We start from the raw sequence: 22422 nt of genomic DNA on the forward strand, positions 1-22422 counted from the left end.
CATGTGCTCAGGAATTTGATTTTAGAATAAGGAACTCTATAGCATAGGTCGTGAGGCCTTCCCCATAAGGTCATGAGGCTAAGGACAGTGGTTTGACATTTTCAGCTATTCTTAGGTATACTTCCATTCCTAGAGAAAGTTTGAGGAGCAAATGATATAAAACATGGTACATAAAATTTCTGTTATGTACACAAAATAAAGTTAACATTACCTGGCTATCCTAGAATAGGCAAATCAATCTGGAAAGGCTTGCAGAAGGATATAGATTTGTAGTTTTTCCTGAGAATTAAAAAACTTGAAAGTTGGAACTTCCCTGGTAGCACAGTGGTTGAGACTCCACACTCCCAATGCAGGGGGCCCGGGTTCAATCCCTGGTTGGGGAACTAAATCCCACATGCATGCCACAACTAAGAGTTTGCATGCCACAACTAAGGAGCCGGTAAGCTGCAACTAAGTAGACTGTGAGCCACAGCTGAGGACCCCGCCTGCTGCAACTAAGACCTGGCACAACTAAATAAATAAATAAATAAATATTAAAAAAAAAACAAAAAACTTGAAAGTTCTATGGTGTGGCAAAAGTCCAAAGGTAAGCTCTTCCAGGCAACTGATGGGAGATATTTTAATGAAAGTTTACAGTTTGGAAATAATGGAGTAGCTGTTTTCTTTAATTGCTTCTCTGCTTATAGTATTTTGTTTTGGGAGGGATGGAATCTAGCCTCGATTTTGCAGAGACTTCCTGTGCCCAGCCTACAAGATGTACCCAGTTAGACAAGGAACCAGGAATTGCTTCTTCTACTACTGATAATAATAGTGCTGATGGGTAAGTTTATCCCAGTGAGGCGAGTTGATCACAGGGTAGACTTAATATTGATAAATGGTTATCCATCTATCTATCTATGTAGTCATTTTTCATATCTCTATAGCTTTCTCTCATCTCAGGAAAGATACTTGAGTTGAGTTGGGAAAAATAGGCCAGTAGATGGATAAAATGACCTCAGGAGGCCATAGAGAGCTTACAATTCTTCTGTCCTCCTAACTTTTATCCTTGGGTTTTTTCAAAAGAGGGGTACTACAAATTGCCCCTTTATACCTTTTAATTAAAAATCTTATTTGCAGAGAGAGGGTAGTGGTACCGCATATTCTAGAGATTTCAGCCTCTCAGGAAGGTGGAGTAATCCCTGAGATAAAGACATCTAAGCCAGGCCAGCCAGATCCTGCACCCTCTGAGAAGAAATTCAATAAACTCTCCTTAAGCAAAAGAAAGAAGGCTGCTCGTAAGTATAGTCAGATACATTCTGACACCTGGCTCAAGTACTTACTCCATGAAATTAGGGAATTGGACAGTGGGCATACTGAGAATTTTCAGCCCAAGACTTGAAACTATTGAGCTATGATTCTTCTTCCTTCTTTAACTGGCCTCTACTATCTACAGAGATTCTCTTCTTCATCTCCCTACCCTACAATGTTTTCTTTTTTTTTTTTTTTTTTTTTGCGGTACACGGGCCTCTCTCTGTTGTGGCCTCTCCTGTTGCGGAGCACAGGCTCCGGACGCGCAGGCTTAGCGGCATGGCTCATGTGTTTTCTTTTATCTTCCCAGAAAATGAGAAAATGGAGAAAGCCCAAAGTGGACATGAGCACAGGCAGAAAGATCAACTGAAGAAAACAGTTCAGGATCATTCTCAGATCAGGGACCAACAAAAAGGAGAGGGAAGTGGTTTTGGTGAGTTCAGCCATGGTTTGAAAAACCTACCTTGGGCTTGAAAATTGGAGGTGGAGGAGAGAGGTAAGGGTTAGGATGTTAGAGGAAATTCTGCAAAGACTATAATTTATCCCTCACAGCTGCTTGTTAGAGGATATGGTGCTGAGGAAGAGAGAGAACTATTTCATTCATTCAGTTATTAAGTCATATAATCCACAGGTGTTTGGTGCTTGCTAAATTCTAGGCATTTTAGGAGGTACTGAGTAAATGCAGAGGAAACAAATATAAGCCTGTCGCGCACGAGAGAAGCTTGTGAGGAAGGCCAACAAGAAAGCTACAAATTGGGAGTAGTCCTGGGAAAGTTTCCAAGAAAAAGATATCACTTGAGCCAGATCTTGAAGTATAATTTAGTCAGACGAACTAAGGTGGGAATGGGGGTCAGAGTGATAATTATTGGCAGAGTAATGGAGGAGGGCTAATGTTTGTAGCTTTTGGGTATTTTGGGGAGTAGGAGGTTGTAGGGGTGGGGGAGATAAGGTTAGAGGCAAGTAAGCCCCAGATCTTAAAGGACCTTACAAGTCAGGCTAAGGAAGTTGGATTTTATTTTAAAAGTAAAGAGGAACGATTGACATTAAGTAGGCAAAACTTGATAAGATTTGCATTTTAGAAAGCTTGCTCTGACACTAGCATGGAAGATGGATTGGCAGGAGAAAGACTAGACCCATAGAAATAATTATCCAGGCAAGGAAGACAGACAATAGCAGTGAAGAGGAAGAGATAAAATTGAGATCTTTAGGACGCAAGATCAATATGATACGATTGCTGCTGGGTATGAGAGCTGAAGAAGAGTGAGGCCTCTAGGATGGTCCTGTTTTCCGGCATGAGTGACTGAGTGGATGAAGAATCATGATCTGAAGTGGAAAATATAGAAGAAAGAGCAAGTTGAAGATGATGGATTGAGCTTTGCCTGAGTTAGGGGGTCTGTGATGAGATTTAGAGCTCAAGAAAGGGGTCTGGGCTCTCGGAGATACAGATTCGGGAGTCATCTGCATCAATAGGAATAGATGAAATTTTCCAAGAAGAGGGTGTAGAGTGAAAAGGGAATATTGGATAAAAACCCTGGGGGAGCATAATGTTTAGGGTTGAGCAGAGGAAGAGGTACCCAGGGAGAAAGCTAAGAAGAACTAAGAGAAAGCTCAGAAAGGTAGGAGGAAAACTAGGAGAGTGTGGTATCACAGATTCCAGGGGAGGAGAGAATGTCAAGAAAGAGGGAGTGTTTAGCCATGTTAAATGCTACTACAGAGATAACAAAAAGAATAAAGATTTGAAAATCAACAGATATCACAATTAGGAAATCATTAGGGTTGATTAGAGCAACCATAAGGGTTGGTGAGGGTGAATGGCAGGTTATTGTTGGTTGAAGAATAGATACTTTCTTCAATTAGTTTAGATGTGAAAACTAGGAGGGAAAAAATAGTAAATAAAGGGGAGTGGGTATAAAGTAGATGGAAGATTTTTCTTTCTTTTTTTTTTTAGCTTTCTTTTAAAAGAAAGACACTTGACCTCTTTATTGTCAGCATATTTATATGCTGAGAGAAAATTGTTTATAGAGAGGGAGAGATTAAAGAAGAGAATGAGAAGAGAATCAGAGGGTTTATTTTGAGTCAGAAAGGACCCAGCCTTTCAGATTGGATGGAGGGAAATAAGGATGCATATAGATTTATTTATTCTTTTAACAATAGTTTTTAATGCCTTATATTATATGCCAGGCATTGTGCTGGGTACTAGAAATATATTAGTGAACAAAATAGATAATCCTTGCTGTCATAGAATTTACAGTTTTAGTGTGCTAGATAGATAACAAACAAATACGTTGTGTGAAATAACCTTGGTAATATTGGGAAATTTTAGTATGATAAATAAAATAGATCATACAATATATTAGTATGTTTAAAATTTTGAAAATAAGTAGACTTAATCTGGGAGAAAACAGGCTTGCACCAAAAAAGAAAAAAACCAAAAACCAGAACCCTAAGATTAAGGAACAGTGGACTAAACAATCAGCTGGTGTCTAATAGGCATGCGTATATATATATATATATATATATATATATATATATATAAAATTTGGATTATAGAAGAATAATATGGTTTGTACATACTGGAAAGAAAACTCTAGGAAGACTATGCAGGTACGAAACAAGGTAGTCTAGGGCAGTAAACCACTCCTCGTGTTGTAATGACATGGCAATCAGTATAAAGAGCTGGAGGTATAAGTCTAATTTGGGTAGTCGGGTGGTCTGGGTAGTAGTGTTCCATCTGTAACTCTCAGTATTAAGACGAGGGATAGATTTTAGACTGGGAGATGGAAGTTCACTCCTTTGGCAGTGCTCGTGAGTTGAATTGTGGTTGTAGTGACTGTGTAAGCCTCTTCCTATTAATGAACCACTCTTCCTGTTTTTCACAGTTGCCAAGGAGAGGTGGATGCTCCTGGAGCAGGAAGTAGAAAGGGAGTATCCAGTAAATAAAATTTTCATTAAGTTCTGTGAAGGGAAGGAAAAGAATGTCATGAGAGGAAATGGTGGAGACCTAATTAAGATTGGGTCAGCTAGAGAAAGCATTTGTAAGGAAATAACATTTAAGCTGAAACCTGGAGCAAGACTAGAAGTTAGCAAAGTGAAGCATAGGAGACAGTTTTAGGTAAGGTGGAGATTGTCTTACTCCAGATACTAAAAGACAGCTGGTATAATTGGGATTCAGAGAGCAAGGGAAGCAAGGCTGGAAAGTGGCTCTGGATAAATGTAAGGAGGTAGGCAGTGGCTAGATCAAAGACCATGTTACAAAGTGAGAATTTTATCTTAAGTGTAGTGGGAAGCCCCTGGTGGGTTTTAACCAGGGAAGTGACATCATCAAATTGATGTTTTAAAAGTACCCCTTTGGTGATTAATTGGAGAATGGAGTATGGGGAGACAAGAGTAGACCAGCTAGGAAGTTAGCGCTAGGATTAGATATTTTGGTGGCTTGGATTAGGATGATGAAGGAGACAAGAAGTGAATGGTTTTAAGATATATTTTAGAGGTAAAATTGTCAGAACTTGGTAATGAGCTGGATATTGGGAGGTGAGAGAGAGGAGAGGGTTTGTCAAAGATGATTGGCTTCTGGCTTGAGCAGTTATGTGAAAGGAGGTGGGAAAAGACAGTTCTGTAGGATAAGATCAAGCATTTGGGTTTGGGCCCATTAGGTTTGAGATCGTTGTGAGACATCCAGATAGAGATACCAAAGAGCAAGATGGCTATAGGAGCCGGGAGCTCAGAACGGAGGCTGTTAACGTACTTCTGTGTGTTGTCAGGTGTGAAAGTGGATTTCAAAGCTGAGGGAATGGATGAGCCGGCCTCAGGAGAAAGTGCAGCATGGGGAGTGAAGACCCATGATTAGGCTTTGGAACTCCAACTCAGGGATTTAGAGATTGGACAGAGAGCGAGGAGAATTCAGTAAAAGAGACTGAGGAGGGAGTTACCAGAAAGATGGGATGGGGAAACGGGAGAATGAGGGATCACAGAACCCAAGAAAGCTAGTGTTTCAAGAATGAGCAGTCAACTGAAATGCTCTTGAGCTGTGTCTATGACATCAGCCTTCATTATCACGGAGGCACATCGTGAGCCTCAAACACTGTTTTCAAACACCTCTTCTTTCTAAGTTGCTTAAGAGGAAACTTTAAGGAACTGTATGTCTTTAAAAACTGTCATTGGAAAGTTCATCCTAAACCATAAATATCTAGTTTTATAGCATTAGGATGATTCCCCCCCACTCATTTCCTCTTTAATATTCATTATTTTTACAACCACCATTTATTTGATTGATCTCTGTTCACTTTTATGGTCCCTGGCCCTTTCCCCCACTCTTTTCTTCTAGTCTTTCCAGGTCACCTCTGTAAATATCCAAAACTATCATTGGAAACTGTCTCTTCAGACTAATATATCATTCTCAACCAGTACTTTATTCTTCAAAATAAAGGAATTGAGAAGGTGATCCATAATATGAGATATTGTGAAGGGACCCAAATGTAAGCCAACTGCTTTTCTGAGGGATGATTTTGGTGGGATGGAGGGCATCCCTTATGTTTCGGCATTCAAGGTAAAATTTGACAGTGGGAGAGTGAACTAACTAGAGAAACATATTGGTTGATATTGTTAGCTGTGAATATATAGTATACCTAGGTGGCTGGTCAGTGATTTTTCTCTAGCAATGCTCAGTCAAATGAGTATAGGCACAGAAAAAGGAGAGTGGGTTCATTCAGAATTGTGTTTGCTAGCTGGGCGGGAGGAAGGACAGAGGGAAAGGGAGTTGTTGATGTCTGCAAGAGAATCTAAGGAAATCAAACCTGCGTAAGTACAGAGTGAAGAAAAACAATTAATCTTAATTGCTACCAGATTGAGAGAAAGGTAGGGACCAGTGGATTGGAGATCTAGATAAACTGAAAGTTGCCACAGGGGTCTTGGAGCAAGTAAGGTGGAAGAATGGGGCATTTTTATCAGAGAGGGGTTTAGATAAGTGGTTCAGGGGAGTGCGCGGTCCCTGCAGATGACTGGGTGTGGCATGCAGGGTGGGAGTGGGTTCCTGAGGTGAGGGGTGACCGAGGTGGCATGGAGGAGAACATACGGGGTGCCTTGTGAGTTTACTCCTGTGGCTGTAGTGGTCATCTACGAGGGCAGGAGGTGGAGAGAAGACTGAACCAGATGGCCAGCATCGTGACAAGGGTGATGAGAGGGCAGTGTAGTCCCATGGCATAGGCCTCGAGGGAGGAAGGGTTTTATAGGAGGGAGGATAGTAATGGTCTGCAAGTGTCAATGGGGAGTAAGGATGATGCTGACCCCACTTTCTGGCGTGGGGTGTGTGAGAAGGACAGGCTCTTCTTAAAGGGCTTCAGCGGTGGGGTGGGGTCGGGTTGGGGCAGTGTCATTAGCGCATCACCAGATTTCAGAAAGGAGGCAGAATTTCAGAGAAGAGATTGAAGACATGTGGACTTTTGTTGCTTTTGTTTGGAATCCCAAAGACTATAGTGGAAGAGTTTGGGAGGGAGAGAGGAGAGGCTGTGTGGAACGTTGAGTCAACTTAGAAGATGTGGGGGTAGAGAAAGGTGGGGATGAGAGTTTGGAAGGTAATGGATAAAAGGAGTGTTTGGCCATTGAGCACAGCCTGAAGTAAACAGTTTGAGAAACGATAGGCTTAAACCTGTCTTTTGGAGAGGGGTGAACTCAGGGCTGTTGGTCCCAAAGGCTGCAACTTGGTGATTTGGTGTCAGGTTAATTTGTTGAGGTTGAAACAGGAACTCCAGATGCTGTGCACAAAAGAAGTGCTGGTTAGTCCTTCAGAAGAACTTTTTAGTAGTGACATGCCCTCAGAGAAATGAGGCACTAGTCAGAAATATGCCAGACAACCTTTTTAAGAACTGTCAATACGGGAAACACTCTTTTCTGCCTTGGGGGAGGAGAGATGATAGCATGGTATAGGAGAAGGATTGAGATGTGAGACCTGGGCTCTAAGTTCAGCTTTGCCACCAATTTAGACTGATCTTTAGCAGTCAGTTATCTCCTCTGAGCTTTTGGTTTTACCATTTATAAATTAGGGATTGGATGAGTTGATCTCTAAGGCTTTGTGATTCTGGCAGAGGTGGTGGTGGCAGGGAGTATATTGATTTTAATTAAATTGAAGAAGGAAGAACATATTTTTGAGTCTCTTATATCAGGCTTTTTCCTGTGACAGGTCAATGTCTAGTCTGGGTCCAGTGTTCCTCGCCAAACTGTGAGAAATGGAGGCGGCTACGTGGGAACATTGACCCCTCAGTCCTCCCAGATAATTGGTCCTGTGACCAGAATACAGGTAGAATGGAGTGGAAATTTTTTTTCCAGTTTTTATTGTTCGTCCCTTTCTTTCCCTGCTTCCATCCTTTAGATTAAATATGACAAAAGTATATTTAGGACTCCAGGGGTCCTTGTAGTTAGTGTTTGGGGAGAGGGAGGGATCTTGCTGTCATGACAAGATGAATCCGGCATAAAGGGCTAGAGGAAGACACTCTGAAGAGCTATGTTGTGAGGAGAGTCCTGGAATCTAAACATATGTTCTGAGTGAATTCCATCTTCTTCAGCATTGGTTTGAGCCTGTCAATCTGATTAGATTGTTGGTATTAGGTTGGCAGATAGGAAGGGATATGGGATGTATGGGGAAAAGCCAGTGAGAGAGATTCAGTGTCTTAGAATTCTAGAATGTTTGAAACTACTTGGAAGAGATTATGAAGCTATAGTCTAGCCCAACTATTTTACAGATGAGAAAACAGAATATCAGAGAAATTACCTTCATGATGTTACACTGATGGAAGCAGGGTCAGACTCGTGGGATGTAGGTAGAAGTTTGGAGTCTCTTTCTACAGAGCATAACGAGGCAACTCTCCTACTTCTCCAGGCTCTGGCTGCATTTCCTTCATGGGTCTCCCAGGTGTCCTTTTGGTCCTACCTGCTGCATATACCAATTTCTTCTTGTCCTCTCCTCTGCCCTCATCCAGATTTTCACCTTATGAGGCTCTTTCCATCCCTTCATTCCTCCTCTCTTTTGGCAGATTTGGAGTATAATCACTGTGATATCCCTGAGGAGACCTGGACAGGGCATGAGAATGAAGTGGCCTATGCCTCCTACATCCCAGGATCCATCATCTGGGCCAAGCAATACGGTTACCCCTGGTAGGGCGCTATGGCAGAGTCAGAGCATCCTTCATGAACTTGGGAGTGGTAGATTCAAGCAGGGAGGGAGGAAATGGAAGGGATTTATAATGGAAATGGTACCTGCCTTAGAAAGAGCATAGGTGAGGGAGAATATAAAGTGCTAAGCTTGGAGGCTTTGAAAGAACCTGTTTTCTAGAGGTTTCACGATGGAGGTGGTATCTCCCTGGAAAAAAGGGTTGGACAGTTCTACCCTGGATGGGTAGAAAGAGAAGAGTGGCTCTAAGATATTTTTTTAGACATTGGAAAATGAGAGATATACAAAGTAAAGAGAACAAGGAAGGGTGGAATAGCTTCTTTTTTGGAGATGTCCCTAGTCAAAAGATTTTTTTCTCAGGGTTGCCAGAAGGCCTAGAAGGATAAGGTATTTTTACTAGAAAGATTCTGAGCTTCTTTGTACATTGATGAAAGTCACTTCAATCATTTGGTAGTGACCACTGTGGAGGGTTGACAGAGGGGTCTATTTTGGGGGTCCTTTATTTGCGAAACATATTGCCCTTTTATGTACATGTATATTGATGAGTTTGTGTTCTGTTCACCTAACCCCTTCTCTTCCATCCCCTACACCCATGTGTCTTCTCCAGGTGGCCAGGCATGGTAGAATCTGATCCTGACCTGGGGGAATATTTTCTTTTTGCATCTCATCTTGATTCCCTGCCGGTGAGTTCTCCTGATTCAGGGTGGGTAGGTGCTCAGGCCAAAGTAATGAACAAATCCATCCTAACAGATGTACATAGTTAGAAATATAGACATAGCCAGCAGACACAAGCAGAAACAGATTCTTAGCTAGAGTGACAAAAAGATATAGAAACAAATTTGTATCTAATTAAAATTTATTCATTACTAGGACGTTCATGTTTTGATAAATATGCTTTGGTTAGGACTCCTGAGGTCAGGATGGAAGAACAATGGAATGAGGTGGGATATGTGGGTCAGGTTTAAAGGAACAGAGAAGGCCCAGCCCCTCCTTCCTTGTAAATCCTCAGTTCTTCTCCTGCCTTTTCTGGCTAGAGGGCCAAAGCAAGAAGAAGGACAAGAGTCTATAACAGTACCATCTTTTATTACAGTCCAAGTACCATGTGACATTTTTTGGAGAAACAGTCTCTCGTGCTTGGATCCCAGTCAACATGCTAAAGAACTTCCAGGAGCTATCCCTGGAGTTAGCTGCAGTGGTGAGCAACCCTCAGGGGTCAGTTGTGATATAGGGAACTTGAAAAACTAAATCTTCTCTTTATTAAACCTGATTTCTCCCAGGGGAAGCTGTGTGAGGAGAAAGTACATATCTGACCAAGTATGCAAGGGTGAGGTTATTCATGAGGTACACTTCTTTCTACCAGGATTGCAGCAGGATAATGATTTTTCTTAGTCTCTTTCCCTGTCTGCAGATAGAGGGCCTTCCTAAAGACCATGGTTTTCTACAGTTTAGCCAAAGCAGGTGTGATAGAAATGAAGGCACAGATTAACTTGGGGTTTCTCAGTCTTGACACTTGACATTTTGGGCCAGATAATTTTTTGTTGTGAGGGGATTCCTAGGCGTTGTAGGAGGTTTAGCAGCATCCTACTGGCATCTAGCCAGTAGGACCCCTAACCCTAGCTGTGACAACCAAAAAATTGTCTCTAGACATTGCCAAATCTATTATGGGGGGGGGAATCTCCCCTGGTTGAGAACCACTGAATTAACTAAATAATATTTCTTCCCTATAACCAGTTTGGGCTTGATGAGCCTTGCAAATGAGCAGAGGTTTAGGAGCTCAGGGACCTTAGAAAATCAGGCAGTGAGTACTAAATCAAGCAGCTGGATCTAAAGAAACTTGTGAGAAGCTTAGAAGTACAGTCATCCGAACTCCTTTAATTTTGCCTTTACAAATTTCCATGGGCTTTACTTTGGAGAGGACACCAAAATGTTGGTTGAAAATTTTGCTAGGAATTGATGAAAGGTTTGTTTGGGTATAAGACGGGATTGTGTCTCTGAGCTCAAAAGATTAAGAATAGGAGTATCATATCAATACCAGAAACTGGAAATAAATGTAAAGGTAATGTCTGGTGAGTAGCAGTTTGTTGGAGTTACTTTTCTGAAATCTTTCATTTCAGAAAAAGTGCAAGAATAAGGACTTCAGCCAGAAACTGGGGGCAGCCCTGATGATGGCCCAAGAGGCAGAGCAGATCAGTATTCAGGTGGGAAAGTTTAGATCACATACCTGCTTCTCTTTGGGACTTGGGACACAAAGCAAGTTATGCATTTCCTACTGTAGAAAACCGGCTGTCCTTCCCCATTACACAGTCTTAGTCCTAGAACTAGTCTTTTCTTCCCAGGCCAGCTTCCCTTGATGCCTTAAATCATCCATTCTTTTCCCTACCCTTGGACAAATGGGATCTTTTCTCAGTCCAAACAGGGACTGTTAGTAGGGGGAATCCCACCAACCTATTTAACTTCGAGTCTCAGGTGTATGTACCTTATCTTCTCTCTTATGTGGAGTCAGTTTTTACCCTCAGATTCTGCTTTTGGGTGCGGTAGAGAATGACAGTGAATTTCCCCTTCCCAGTTATTAACTGAATTATAAACAAACTGGAAAAAGAAGTTATAATAATATTGTATATTATAATATTATAACATTATAATAGTTAAGCTCTACAAAATCTAGATAGAAAGTATGAAATTTCAAGTGAAAATGGTATGGAATATTAATACAAATTCTATAACTAAAAACCTTGAAGACAGGACAAAAATAGCCCCTGGGAGAGTAGTAGATGATGCTTTTGTTTCTTGGTTCCCTCAGGAGCGGGTTAACCTGTTTGGTTTCTGGAGCCGATACAGTGGATCTGACTACAGTGGGGAAGGAAAAGGTAGGATAAGTAGGAGGTTAAAGACTAGAGAGAGAGGGAAGGGATTCCTTCATGAGGGCAGCAACTGAAGCTTTTATTTTATATCCAATATCATCAACCTAGTTCTGGATTCTATAATAGGAGGCTCTTCATGAATGCCATTGACCAAGTGTCCAGGATGGATGGATGCACAGATGGGTAGAGAGAGGAATGGAGAAAAAAAGGGAGTAGGGAGGGAGGGTGCATGTTGAATAGTGACAGGACTTTGAAAAGGGTGGAACCATGATAATCTAGGATCAGATTTCGTGGAGAAAATGTGACTTGGACCTGAAAGGCAGAATTAGAAGACTGATTCTCTGGGATCAGCTCCACTAACTCATCACCTATTTTATCGGATAAATTATTTAGCCTTTCCTTCCTATTCCTGTTCTAGACGTAATGCTCTCTGGGGCTAACAGCTTAGATTCCTGCTTGGAGAAAGAAGAGGAAGAGTCAGAGTTGGAGGAAGAGGAGGAAGAGCAACAAAAAAAAGTAAGATTGATCTTGGGGATTCCTTTTAGGAGATTGCTGTAGGCCATCTGGTTAGCATGGATTTATATTTTCTAAGGAACCGTCCTGTCCCTGCATCAGAGTAGCCCTGACTGGCTGGCTGGTTTTATCTCTTAGGGGGTCTTCAGGGAAGGAGAGTCTCCTCTTTCCTCAGTTATTCTCTCTAATATCTCATATCTCTAGGAACTTATCTTTTTTTTTTTTTTTTTATTGGTACGTGGGCCTCTCACTGTTGTGGCCTCTCCCGTTGCGGAGCACAGGCTCCGGACGCTCAGGCTCAGTGGTCATGGCTCACGGGCCTAGCCGCTCCGCGGCATGTGCGATCTTCCCGGACCGGGGCATGAACCCATGTCCCCTGCATCGGCAGGCAGACTCTCAACCACTGCGCCACCAGGGAAGCCCGGAACTTATCTTTTGATTACAATCTCAGTTCCTACTGTAGTTCTTTGGTTCCTACTGGAGCAATTTCAATTTCAGGTTGCCTCTCTTCACTGTCCTTTCTTCCCTTTGTGAACACTTAGGATATTCATTATTTTATTTCCTTAATCTGTTTTCAGGCATATGAAATACATATATTTTTCATATTTAAAGACTTTTTAAGAGCAGTTTTTTGTTCACAGGAAAACTGAGAAGAAGGTACAGAGAGTCCCTGTGTACCTCCTGCCCCCACACATGTATAGCCTCCTCTGTTATCAACATCCCACCAGAGTGGTGCATTTGTTTACAGTTGCTGAACCTACATTGACACATCATAATCACACAAAGTCCATAGTTTACATTAGGACTCACTCTTGGTGTTGTACATTCTATGGGCCTGGACACATATATAATGACACATATCCATCATTATGGTATCATACAGAGTATTTTTACTGCCCTAAAAATTTTGTGTGTTCCATTTACTCATCCCTTTTCTCCCATACCCCTTAACCACTGAGAACCACTGATTTTTTTTTACTGTCTCCATAGTTTTGCCTTCTCTGAAATACCGTATAGTGGGAATCATACAGTACGTGTAACCTTCTCAGACTAGCTTCTTTCGCTTACAACTATGCATTTATGATTCCTCCATGTATTCTCATGGCTTGATAGCTCATTTATTAATTTTTTTTGGCTGAATAATATTGTATTTTTCTGGATATACCACAGTTTATTTATACATTCACCTACAGAAGGACATCTTGGTTGCTTCCAAGTTTGAGCAATTATGGATAAAGCCACTATAACTACGGTTTTGTGGGAACATAAGTTTTTAACTCCTTTGGAGTAAATATTAGGGAGCTTAATTGCTGGATTGTATGGTAAGAGTATGTTTTGTTTTGTAAGAAACCATCAAACTGTCTTCCAAAGTGGCTGTACCATTTTGCATTCCCACCAACAATGAATGAGAGTTCCTATTGCTCCACGTCCTTGCTGGCATTTGGTATTGTCAGTGTTCTGGATTTTGGCCATTTTAATAGGTGTGTAGTGGTATCTTGTTGTTTTAATTTGCATTTTCCTGATGACATATGATGTGGAGCATCTTTTTATATTCTTATTGGCCATTTGTATATCTCCTTTGGTGAGATATCCATTAAGGTGTGTGGCCCATTTTTAAATTGAGTTGTTTATTTTTTATTGTTGAGTTTTATGAGTTCTTTGTATGTTTTTTTTTATTGAAGTATAGTTGATTTATAATATGTTAGTTTCATATGTGTACAGTGATTCAGTGCCATATATATATATTCTTTTTCAGATTCTTTTCCCTTATAGGTTATTACAAAATATTGTGATATATAGTAGGTCCTTGTTGGTTATCTATTTTATATATAGTAGTGTATATATGTTAATCTCAACCTCCTAATTTATTCCTCCCCCCTTTCCCCTTTGGTAACCATAACTTTGTTTTCTATGTCTGTGGGTCTATTTCTGTTTTGTAAATAAGTTCATTTGTCTTTGTTTATTTTAGGTAATAGTCCTCTATCGTGAGTCTTTTTTTTTTTTTTTCGGTACGCGGGCCTCTCCTGTTGCGGAGCACAGGCTCCGGACACGTAGGCTCAGCGGCCACAGCCCACGGGCCCAGCCGCCCCACGGCATGTGGGATCCTCCCAGACCGGGGCACGAACCCATGTCCCCTGCATCGGCAGGCAGACTCCCAACCACTGCGCCACCAGGGAAGCCCCTCAATTATTTCTTTTATGGATTGTGCCTTCAGTGTTGTACATAAAAACTCATTGCCATACCCAAGGTTATCCAGATTTTCTCCTGTGTTATCGTCTAGCAGTTTTATAGCTTTACATTTTACACTGAGATCTATAATACATTTTGAGTTAATTTTTGTGAGGGGTATAAGGTTTGTGCCTAGATTAATTTTTTTGTAGTTCCACCACTATTTGTTGAAAAGACTATCTTTGCTCCATTTTATTGCCTTTGCTTCGTTGTTAAAGATCAGCTGACTATATTTATCTGGGTCTGTTTCTGGGCTCTCTAGTCTGTTCCATTGACCTATTTGTCTGTTCTTTTACCAATACCACACTGTCTTGATTACGGTAGTTTTACACTAAGTCTTGAAGTTAGATGGGGTCAGTCCCCCAACTTTGTCCTTCTCTTTCAATATTGTATTGGCTATTCTAGATCTATTGTTTTTCCATATAACTTTAGAATCAGTTTGTTGATATCCACAGAATAACTTGCTGGGATTTTGATTGAAGTTACATTGATTCTATAGATCAAGCTGGGAAAAACTAACATCTTGACAATATTGAATCTTCTTATCTACAAACATGGACTATTTCTCCATTTACTTAGTTTTTCATTGATTTCATTCACTGGAGTTTTGTAGTTTTCCTCATATAGACCTTGTATATATTTTGCTAGATTTATACCTAATTATTTAATTTTTTTGGTGCTAATATAAATGGTATATAAATGTATTTTTAAATATCAAATTCCATTTTATATTGCTGGTATGTAGAAAAGTGATGAACTTTTGTATATTAACCTTGTGTCCTGCAACCTTGCTATAATCACTTATTAGTTCCTAGAGTTTTTAGTTGATACTTTTGGATTTTCTACATAGATAATCATGTGACCTGCAAACAAAATTTCATTTCTTCCTTCTCAGTCTCTATACTTTTTATTTCCTTTGTCTTATTGCATTAGCTGGAACTTCCACTATGATGTTGAAAAGGAGTGGTGAGAGGGAACATCCTTGCCTTATTCTTGATCTTAGTGGGAAAGCTTCTAGTTTCTCACCATTAAGTGTGATGTTAGTTGTAGGTTTTGTGTATATATTCTTTATGAAGTTGAGGAAGTTCCTCTCTATTCCTTACTTACTGAGAGTTTTTATTATGAATGGGTGTTGGATTTTGTCAAATGCTTTTTCTGCATCTATTGATAGGATCACATGATTTTGCTTTCTTAGCTGTTGATGTGATGGATTACATGAATTGATTTTCGAATGTTGAACTAGCCTTGCATGCCTTGGATAAATCTCACTTGTTCATGGTGTATAATTCTTCTTATACATTGTTGGATTTGATTTGCCTAATATGTTGTTGAGGATTTTTACATCTCTGCATCAGACATATTGATCTATAGTTTTCTTTTCTTGTAACGTCTTTGTCTGGTTTCGGTATTAGGGTAATGCTGGCCTCATAGAATCAGTTAGGAAATACTCTCTGCTTCTATCCTCTGAAAGAGATTATAAAGAATTGGTATAATCTGTTCACTAAATGTTTAGTAAAATTCACTGTGAACCCATCTGGGCCTGGTGCTTTCTGCTCTAGAAGGATATTAATTACTGATTCAATTTATTTATTAGCTGTAGGCCTATTCAAGTGGTCTATTTCTTCTTGTGTGAGTTTTGACAGATTGTGTCTTTTAAGGAAGTGGTCCGTTTCATTTTGGTTATCAAATTTGTGGGCATAACATTCTTTGTAGTATTCCTTTATTAGTCTTTTAATATCCTTGGGACCTATAGTAATGTCACCTCTTTAATTGCTGATATTAATTTGTTTCCTCTCTCTTTTTTCTTAGTTAGCCTACCTAGAGGCTTATCAATTTTATTGATCGTTTCAACGAACCAACTTTTAGTTTTGTTGATTTTTTCCTATGGATTTCCTGTTTTCAATTTCATTGATTTATGCTCTAATTATATATTTTCTTCTGCTTGCTTTGGATTTAACTTGCTCTTTTTCTAATTTTTCTGGTTTCCTAAGGTTGAAACCTACATCATTGATTTTAGATCTTTCTTTTTTTCTAATATATCATTCAATGCTATAAATTTCCCACTAAGCACTGCTTTCACTGCATCCCACAAATTTTGATAAGTTATATTTTCATTTTATTTAGTTCAATACATTAAAAAATTTCTCTTAAGATTTCTTCTTTGACCTATGTTATTTAGAAGTGTGTTGTTTAATATCCACGTGTTTTGGGATTTTTCCAGTTATCTCTGTTAATTCCATTGTGGTATAAAAGCAGACATAGTATGATTTCTATTCTTTTTTTTTTTTTTTTGGCGGCTCTGGGTCTTCATTGCTGTGCATGGGCTTTCTCTAGTTGTGGTGACCGGAGGCTACTCATCATTGCGGTGCGCAGGCTTCTCATTGCAGTGGCTTCTCTTGTTGCAGAGCACAAGCTCTAGGCACACAGGCTTCAGTAGTTGTGGCGAGTGGGCTCTAGAGCGCAGGTGCAGTAGTTGTGGCGCACGGGCTCAGTTGCTCCATGGCATGTGGGATCTTCCCGGACCAGGGCTCGAACCCGTGTCCCCTGCACTGGCAGGCGGGTTCTTAACCACTGCGCCACCAGGGAAGCCCCTGATTTCTATTCTTTTAAAGTTGTTAATTTGTATTTTATGGCCCAGTGGTCTGTCTTGGTGAGTGCTCCATGTGAGCTTGAGAAGAATGTGTATTCTGCTGTTGTTGGATAAAGTAGTCTATAGATGCCAGTTATATCTAGTTGATTGATGGTGTCGTTGAGTTCAACTGTGTCCTCACTGATTTTCTGCCTGCTGAACCTGTCGATTTATGATAGAGGGTTGTTGAAATTTCCAGCTATGATAGTGGGATCAACTATTTCTCTTTGCAGTTCTGTCAGTTTTTGCCTCATGTAGTTTGGTGTTCTCTTGTTAGGTGCATACACTTTAAGGATTGTTATGTGTTCTTGGAGAATTAACCCCTTTATCATTATGTAATGCCCTTTTTTATCCCTGATAACTTTACTTGCTTTGAAGTCTGCTCTGTCTGAAATTAACATATAGCTACTCCTGCTTTCTTTTTTTTTTTCTTTTTTTTTTTTTTGCAGTACGCGGGCCTCTCACTGTTGTGGCCTCTCCCGTTGCGGAGCACAGGCTCCGGACACGCAGGCTCAGCGGCCGTGGCTCACGTGCTCAGCCGCTCCGCGGCATGTGGGATCTTCCCGGACCAGGGCACGAACCCGTGTCCCCTGCATCGGCAGGCGGACTCTCAACCACTGCGCCACCAGGGAAGCCCACTCCTGCTTTCTTTTGATTAGTGTTAGCGTGGTATATTTTTCTGCATCCATTTACTTTTACAATCTATATGTGTCTTTATATTTAAAGTGGGGTTCTTGTAGGCAGTATATAGTTGGGTCTTGTTTTTTGATCCATTCAGACAATCTGTGTCTTTTAATAGGTCATTTTAGACAGTCATTTAGACTGTTGATGTTCAAAGTAATTATTAATACAGTTGTATTATTATCTACAATATTTGTTACTGTTTTCTATTTGTTGCCCTTGTTCTTTCTTCCTACTTTTGTCTTCCATTCTTTTTCTGCCTTTTGTGGTTTTGATTGAGCTTTTATATGATTCCATTTTCTCCCCTTCCTTAGCATATCAGGTAAGATTTTTTTTCCTTTGGCTTCTTTCAGGACTTTAATTTTCTGTAGTTTGAAAATAATATGCCTTGGTGTGACTGTTTGGCATTTATCCTTCTTGGTGTTCTCTGAGCTTCCTGGATCTGTGGTTTGGTGTCTGACATTAATTTGGGAAATTCTCAGTCATTATTGTTTTCAATATTTCTCTTTTTCTTATCCTTCTGGTATTCCCATTACACATATCTATACATTCTGTAGTCATCCTACAATCTTTGGATATTGCATTCTTTTTTCCAGTCTTTGTTCTCTTTGATTTTCAGTTTTGAAGGTTTCTTTTGAGATATCCTCAAGTTCAGAGATTCTTTCCTCAGCTGTGACCAGTCTACCAATAAGCTCATCAAAAGCATTCTTCATTTTAGTTACAGTGTTTTTGATCCTCAGCATTTCTTTTTGATTCTTTCTTAGGATTTCCATCTCTTTGCTGACATTGCTCATCGGTTCTTGAATGCTGTCTACTTTAGCCTTCAGAGCCCTGTGCATATTAATCATATTTGCTTTAAATTTCCAATCTGATAATTCTCTAGCATGTTTGGTTTTGATACTTTTTTAAAATTAATTAATTTATTTTTGGCTGCGTTGAGTCTTCATTGCTGCACGCGGGCTTTCTCTAGTTGCAGGGAGCGGGGGCTACTCTTTGTTGCGGTGCTCGGGCTTCTCATTGCAGTGGCTTCTCTTGTTGTGGAGCACGGGCTTCAGTAGTTGTGGCATGTGGGCTCAGTAGTTGTGGCTTATGGGCTGTAGAGCGGAGGCTCAGTAGTTGTGGCTCATGGGCTTAGTTGCTCCATAGCATGTGGGATCTTCCCGGACCAGGGCTCGAACCCGTGTCCCCTGCATTGACAGGCGGATTCTTAACCACTGTGCCACCAAGGAAGTCCCTGGTTTTGATACTTGCTCTGTCTCTTCAGGTTGTGTTTTTGCCATTTGACATGCCTTGTAGTTTTTTTCTTGATTGCCAAACATGATGTGCTGTAAGTATATCTTTAGTAATGTGGTGGTAAGGTGTCAGGGGAGGGGAAGTGTTCTATATGCTGTGATTGGGTCTAAGTCTATTAATGAACTTATGCCTCTGGACTGTAAACTTCACAGTGTTTCTTAGTTTTTTCCCACCCCCTTAGGTGGGGCGGGGTGATTAGAGTGGGCTGAAGTTGGGTGTTTCCCTATCCCCAGGACAGTTAGGCTCTGTTAACACCCTAGTAGGTTAGGCTCTGGTTAACTGGTTTCTCCTGAGGGTAGGTTTTGTTAAGAAGAACAGAATGCTCTGGTATATTTCAAAATGGTTCTTTCCCCCTCTCCCTGCTGGAAGCATGAAGGAGTTTTTCTCTGATATTTTCTGTGAGAATCTGGTTGAGCTCCTGGAAGGAAAACTCACAAAAAGTCTGGAAGTCCCCCATGACTGGGTATCCCTGGAGTTTTTAACTCTCAGACTTGTCCACACTGAGCAATTCCTTTATTACTGTTGAGGTTTTCCTATCCTGACACTAGTTCTCTTGGTGGTTTCTGCTTGTGAGTGTATGTTCTGATAAGCATGACTCCCTGTATTTGCCTGTGTATCTTCAGTTTTGAGGGCAGAGGTTTTCCCTGTGTCCTCACTGTTCTTATGGATCTAAGAAGAGTTATTGGTATTTCAGTCTGTTCAGCTTTTTAGTTGTTGTTAGAACACAGTTACAGCTTCCAAGCTCCTTGTGTGTAGATCTGGAAACTAGAAGCTCTGAAGTGTATATTTTTCACTTTCTCTTTTAATTTTTAATTTACCAGTTTTTATCATGTTTGTGGCCTAACTTTATTTCCTTCTGTTGTGCATAAAGCCTTGCATTGACTAATAACAAATAGAATGGGAAGGATGAACATTTTTATCTTTGTTGTCATTTACTTATTTATTTTTAAACATTAAAAAAAATTATTTATATATTTTTGGCTGCGTTGGGTCTTTGTTGCTGTGTGGGGACTTCTCTAGTTGCAGTGAGGGGGACTACTCTTCATTGCGGTGCATGGGCTTCTCATTGCAGTGGCTTCTCTTGTTTCGGAGCACAGGCTCTAGGCGCATGGGCTTCAGTAGTTGTGGCATGTAGGTTTTAGAGCACAGGCTCAGTAGTTGTGGCACACGGGCTTAGCTGCTCCGCAGCATGTGGGATCTTCCTGGACCAGGGCTTGAACCTGTGACCCCTGCATTGGCAGGTGGATTCTTAACCACTGCACCACCAGGGAAGTGCTGTCATTGATTTAAATTGTATCAGACTCACAGAACCTAATTTGAACTCCCTTAAGTGCACTCATCATTTCTGTAGCGTCCCACTCTATTAAATCACAATTATGTGACTTCATTTATATTTTCTTATTTTTCTCTCCTTATTTTTCTCAGGATCCAACTTTGCCTGGTCCCAAGCCAGCCAAAATTCAGACCAAAAAACCCAAGGCAAGAGGTAAGCAAGTCAGCTGGAAATCAGACATGTGCTACAGTTAAGGCAAGGCAGAAGCAGAGAGTGGGAGGGTCTGCATGTGGCTGGGCCTTACTGATGTCTCAGCTCCAGAACCTGAGAAAATGAGCAAGACTCATGCTAGGGGCTTCCCTGGTGGCGCAGTGGTTGAGAGTCCACCTGCCGATGCAGGGGACACGGGTTTGTGCCCCGGTCCGGGAAGATCCCACATGCTGTGGAGCGGCTGGGCCTGTGAGCCATGGCCGCTGAGCCTGCGTGTCCGGAGGCTGTGCTCCACAACGGGAGAGGTCACAACAGTGAGAGGCCCGCGTACCGAGAAAAAAAAAGAAAGAAAAAAAAGACTCATGCTAATGTTGTCAGGGAAGCTGTAGCCTTCTCACTTCTGTGAGTTGAATTACAAAATCTTAGGTTAAAGGTGGAATGAATGTTTTAAATTCTTAGCCAAGAAGGATGACTTCTTGGAGGAGGCTGGTTCTGAGGTGAACTATAAAGAGAAGACCCGGGGGGAAAAAAAGGAAATATTTGGGGAAAAGAAAGGAACCAAGAGGACTCACTAGATTGAAAATGAGCAGAAGATGCAAGGCGGAGGACAAATGTGGGGAGTCTATGGACCCTAGGCATGCTGTCACTCAGTGAGAAATAAACCAATGTCCTTCACGGTTGGGGGTTGGGGGTGATGCAGGTGGAGCACATGGACGAGATGGAACCCCGCAAAGGAAGACAATGAAGAGATCTCTGGGAAATGAATCTGCAGCTCCATCTTTACCCATCATGGGAAGGAAAAAAGGGCATGGGAATTCAGAACCTGAGCAGCCAGGTAAGGCTCAAGACTTGGGGAGAACTGTGGGGAAATGAGGTTCATGTCTGCATTTTCCCTCCTTTGATCATTTTTTAATAATTTCACAGCTTTTCATTACTTAAAAAAAAAAAGTTTGGCCAAAAGGGTGTCATCCAAATTGTAGAACACAGCACACACTGTAGAAACATTTAGTGGTTATTATTCGATTTGATTCAGGGACATTCAGGGATAGGAGAATGGTAAGGAGGTGGGAATTAACATTTATGGATATTTCCATGGGCCGGCTAGATAGATACTTCTATACTTGTTCCCTTTAATTCTTTCAGTATCTCTATGGCTGGATATTTGCCATTTTACAGATAAGGAGACTGAGGTTTAAAGGGTTTAAAGTTTGCTCAAGACCCATGTCTAGCCTGTGGATCCAAGTCTTTCTGACTCCAAACCCCATTTTCTTTCTTTTAAGAAAGGTCATCTTTTCCAGAGATTGTTTTGGTAATAGAAATTTAGGAGTTTGACTTGTAAAAGGTGAGGACAGATGACCCAATAAGTCTCTCAGTTTTATCACTTTTTCATTTAGGCCCTAAGAAAAAATTTAAAGCTCCCCAAAGCAAGGCCCCAGTAAGCAGCTCATCTGAGGAAAAAGAAGCTAGAATAGTGCCAGAGGTCCTGACCCCACCAGCTCCTCCCGGGGCCTGTCCCGTGGTGGGGAAAAAAGGGCCTGCACCCCAGGAGCCATGGCCTCAGGAAGCTGGAAGTGTCCTCTCTGATGATGGAGGCTCCAGTGACCTGGACCTGGACCAACTCATGGAGGATGTTGGAGAAGAGCTGGAGCAGAGGGAGGAGCCACAGCACAGAGACGACACAGGGGAGCTCGCCGTGACCTTCTGTGAGGAATAGCCGTGGGCTCGCACCTCCTGCCTGCTCTCTCATCCCTTCTGTGGGAGCAGGAGGCAGAGCCTCTCAGAGGATCCCCGAGAAGCTGATAAATGTTGGGGTTGTTCATTGGCTGTGAGGTTGGTTGGCTAAGGTCAGAGTTGTGCAGTTTATGTTAATAAACCAGGTTACTGGTTTAGTTGGTTTGGTTCATCTCAACCACTTGCTTTCTTTTGGCTTCTCTCCCTCCTCCTCCGTGTCACTGTGGCACGTCATGCTTTCTGGTGGGAGGCCTGTCAGTATAGGGATCTGGGAAGGCGATGACACCCGAGTCCTAGGAGAAGGACACTGAGAAGGGCAGGTCTGGGTTCAAATCCTGCCTCAGCCACTTACTAGCTACATGGCCTTAGGAAAAACACTGTAACCATTCTGGGTCTTGTTATCCTGCCTCAGATGGTACATCCAGTGCCATATAGGGTTGTTGATGATGCTGAAATGAAGTAAACCACTAACACAATGCATGCTAATTATTATCATGAGGGAAGTAGAATGGTTAAATTAGGAGACAGACCTTGGGTTCCAGACTGACTACCA

The 22422-nt window shown here is 41.3% G+C and overlaps 1 protein-coding gene across 12 annotated transcripts in view; it reads left to right on the forward strand.

Annotated features, from left to right (window-relative positions):
• Positions 1-22036, forward strand: part of ZCWPW1 (zinc finger CW-type and PWWP domain containing 1) — a 30377-nt gene extending 8341 nt beyond the window's left edge. For 4 of the 12 annotated variants that reach the window (XM_033426463.2, XM_033426464.2, XM_049699091.1 and 1 more), the window contains exons 6-18: positions 703-820; positions 1117-1274; positions 1598-1720; positions 7463-7579; positions 8313-8433; positions 9057-9132; positions 9540-9644; positions 10564-10647; positions 11250-11316; positions 11729-11826; positions 20081-20141; positions 20839-20973; positions 21533-22036. In XM_033426463.2, the coding sequence (XP_033282354.1) occupies positions 703-820; positions 1117-1274; positions 1598-1720; positions 7463-7579; positions 8313-8433; positions 9057-9132; positions 9540-9644; positions 10564-10647; positions 11250-11316; positions 11729-11826; positions 20081-20141; positions 20839-20973; positions 21533-21852 (1583 nt within the window). In that variant the 3' untranslated portion in view covers positions 21853-22036. The remainder of the gene's footprint in view (positions 1-702; positions 821-1116; positions 1275-1597; positions 1721-7462; positions 7580-8312; positions 8434-9056; positions 9133-9539; positions 9645-10563; positions 10648-11249; positions 11317-11728; positions 11827-20080; positions 20142-20838; positions 20974-21532) is intronic. The other 8 variants (XM_033426472.2, XM_049699093.1, XM_033426467.2 and 5 more) reach the window with 7 other exon arrangements.
• Positions 22037-22422: the final 386 nt, after the last annotated feature.

The sequence above is a fragment of the Orcinus orca genome, chromosome 16 (assembly GCF_937001465.1).
Source record: "Orcinus orca chromosome 16, mOrcOrc1.1, whole genome shotgun sequence".
NCBI classification, from domain to species: domain Eukaryota; kingdom Metazoa; phylum Chordata; class Mammalia; order Artiodactyla; family Delphinidae; genus Orcinus; species Orcinus orca.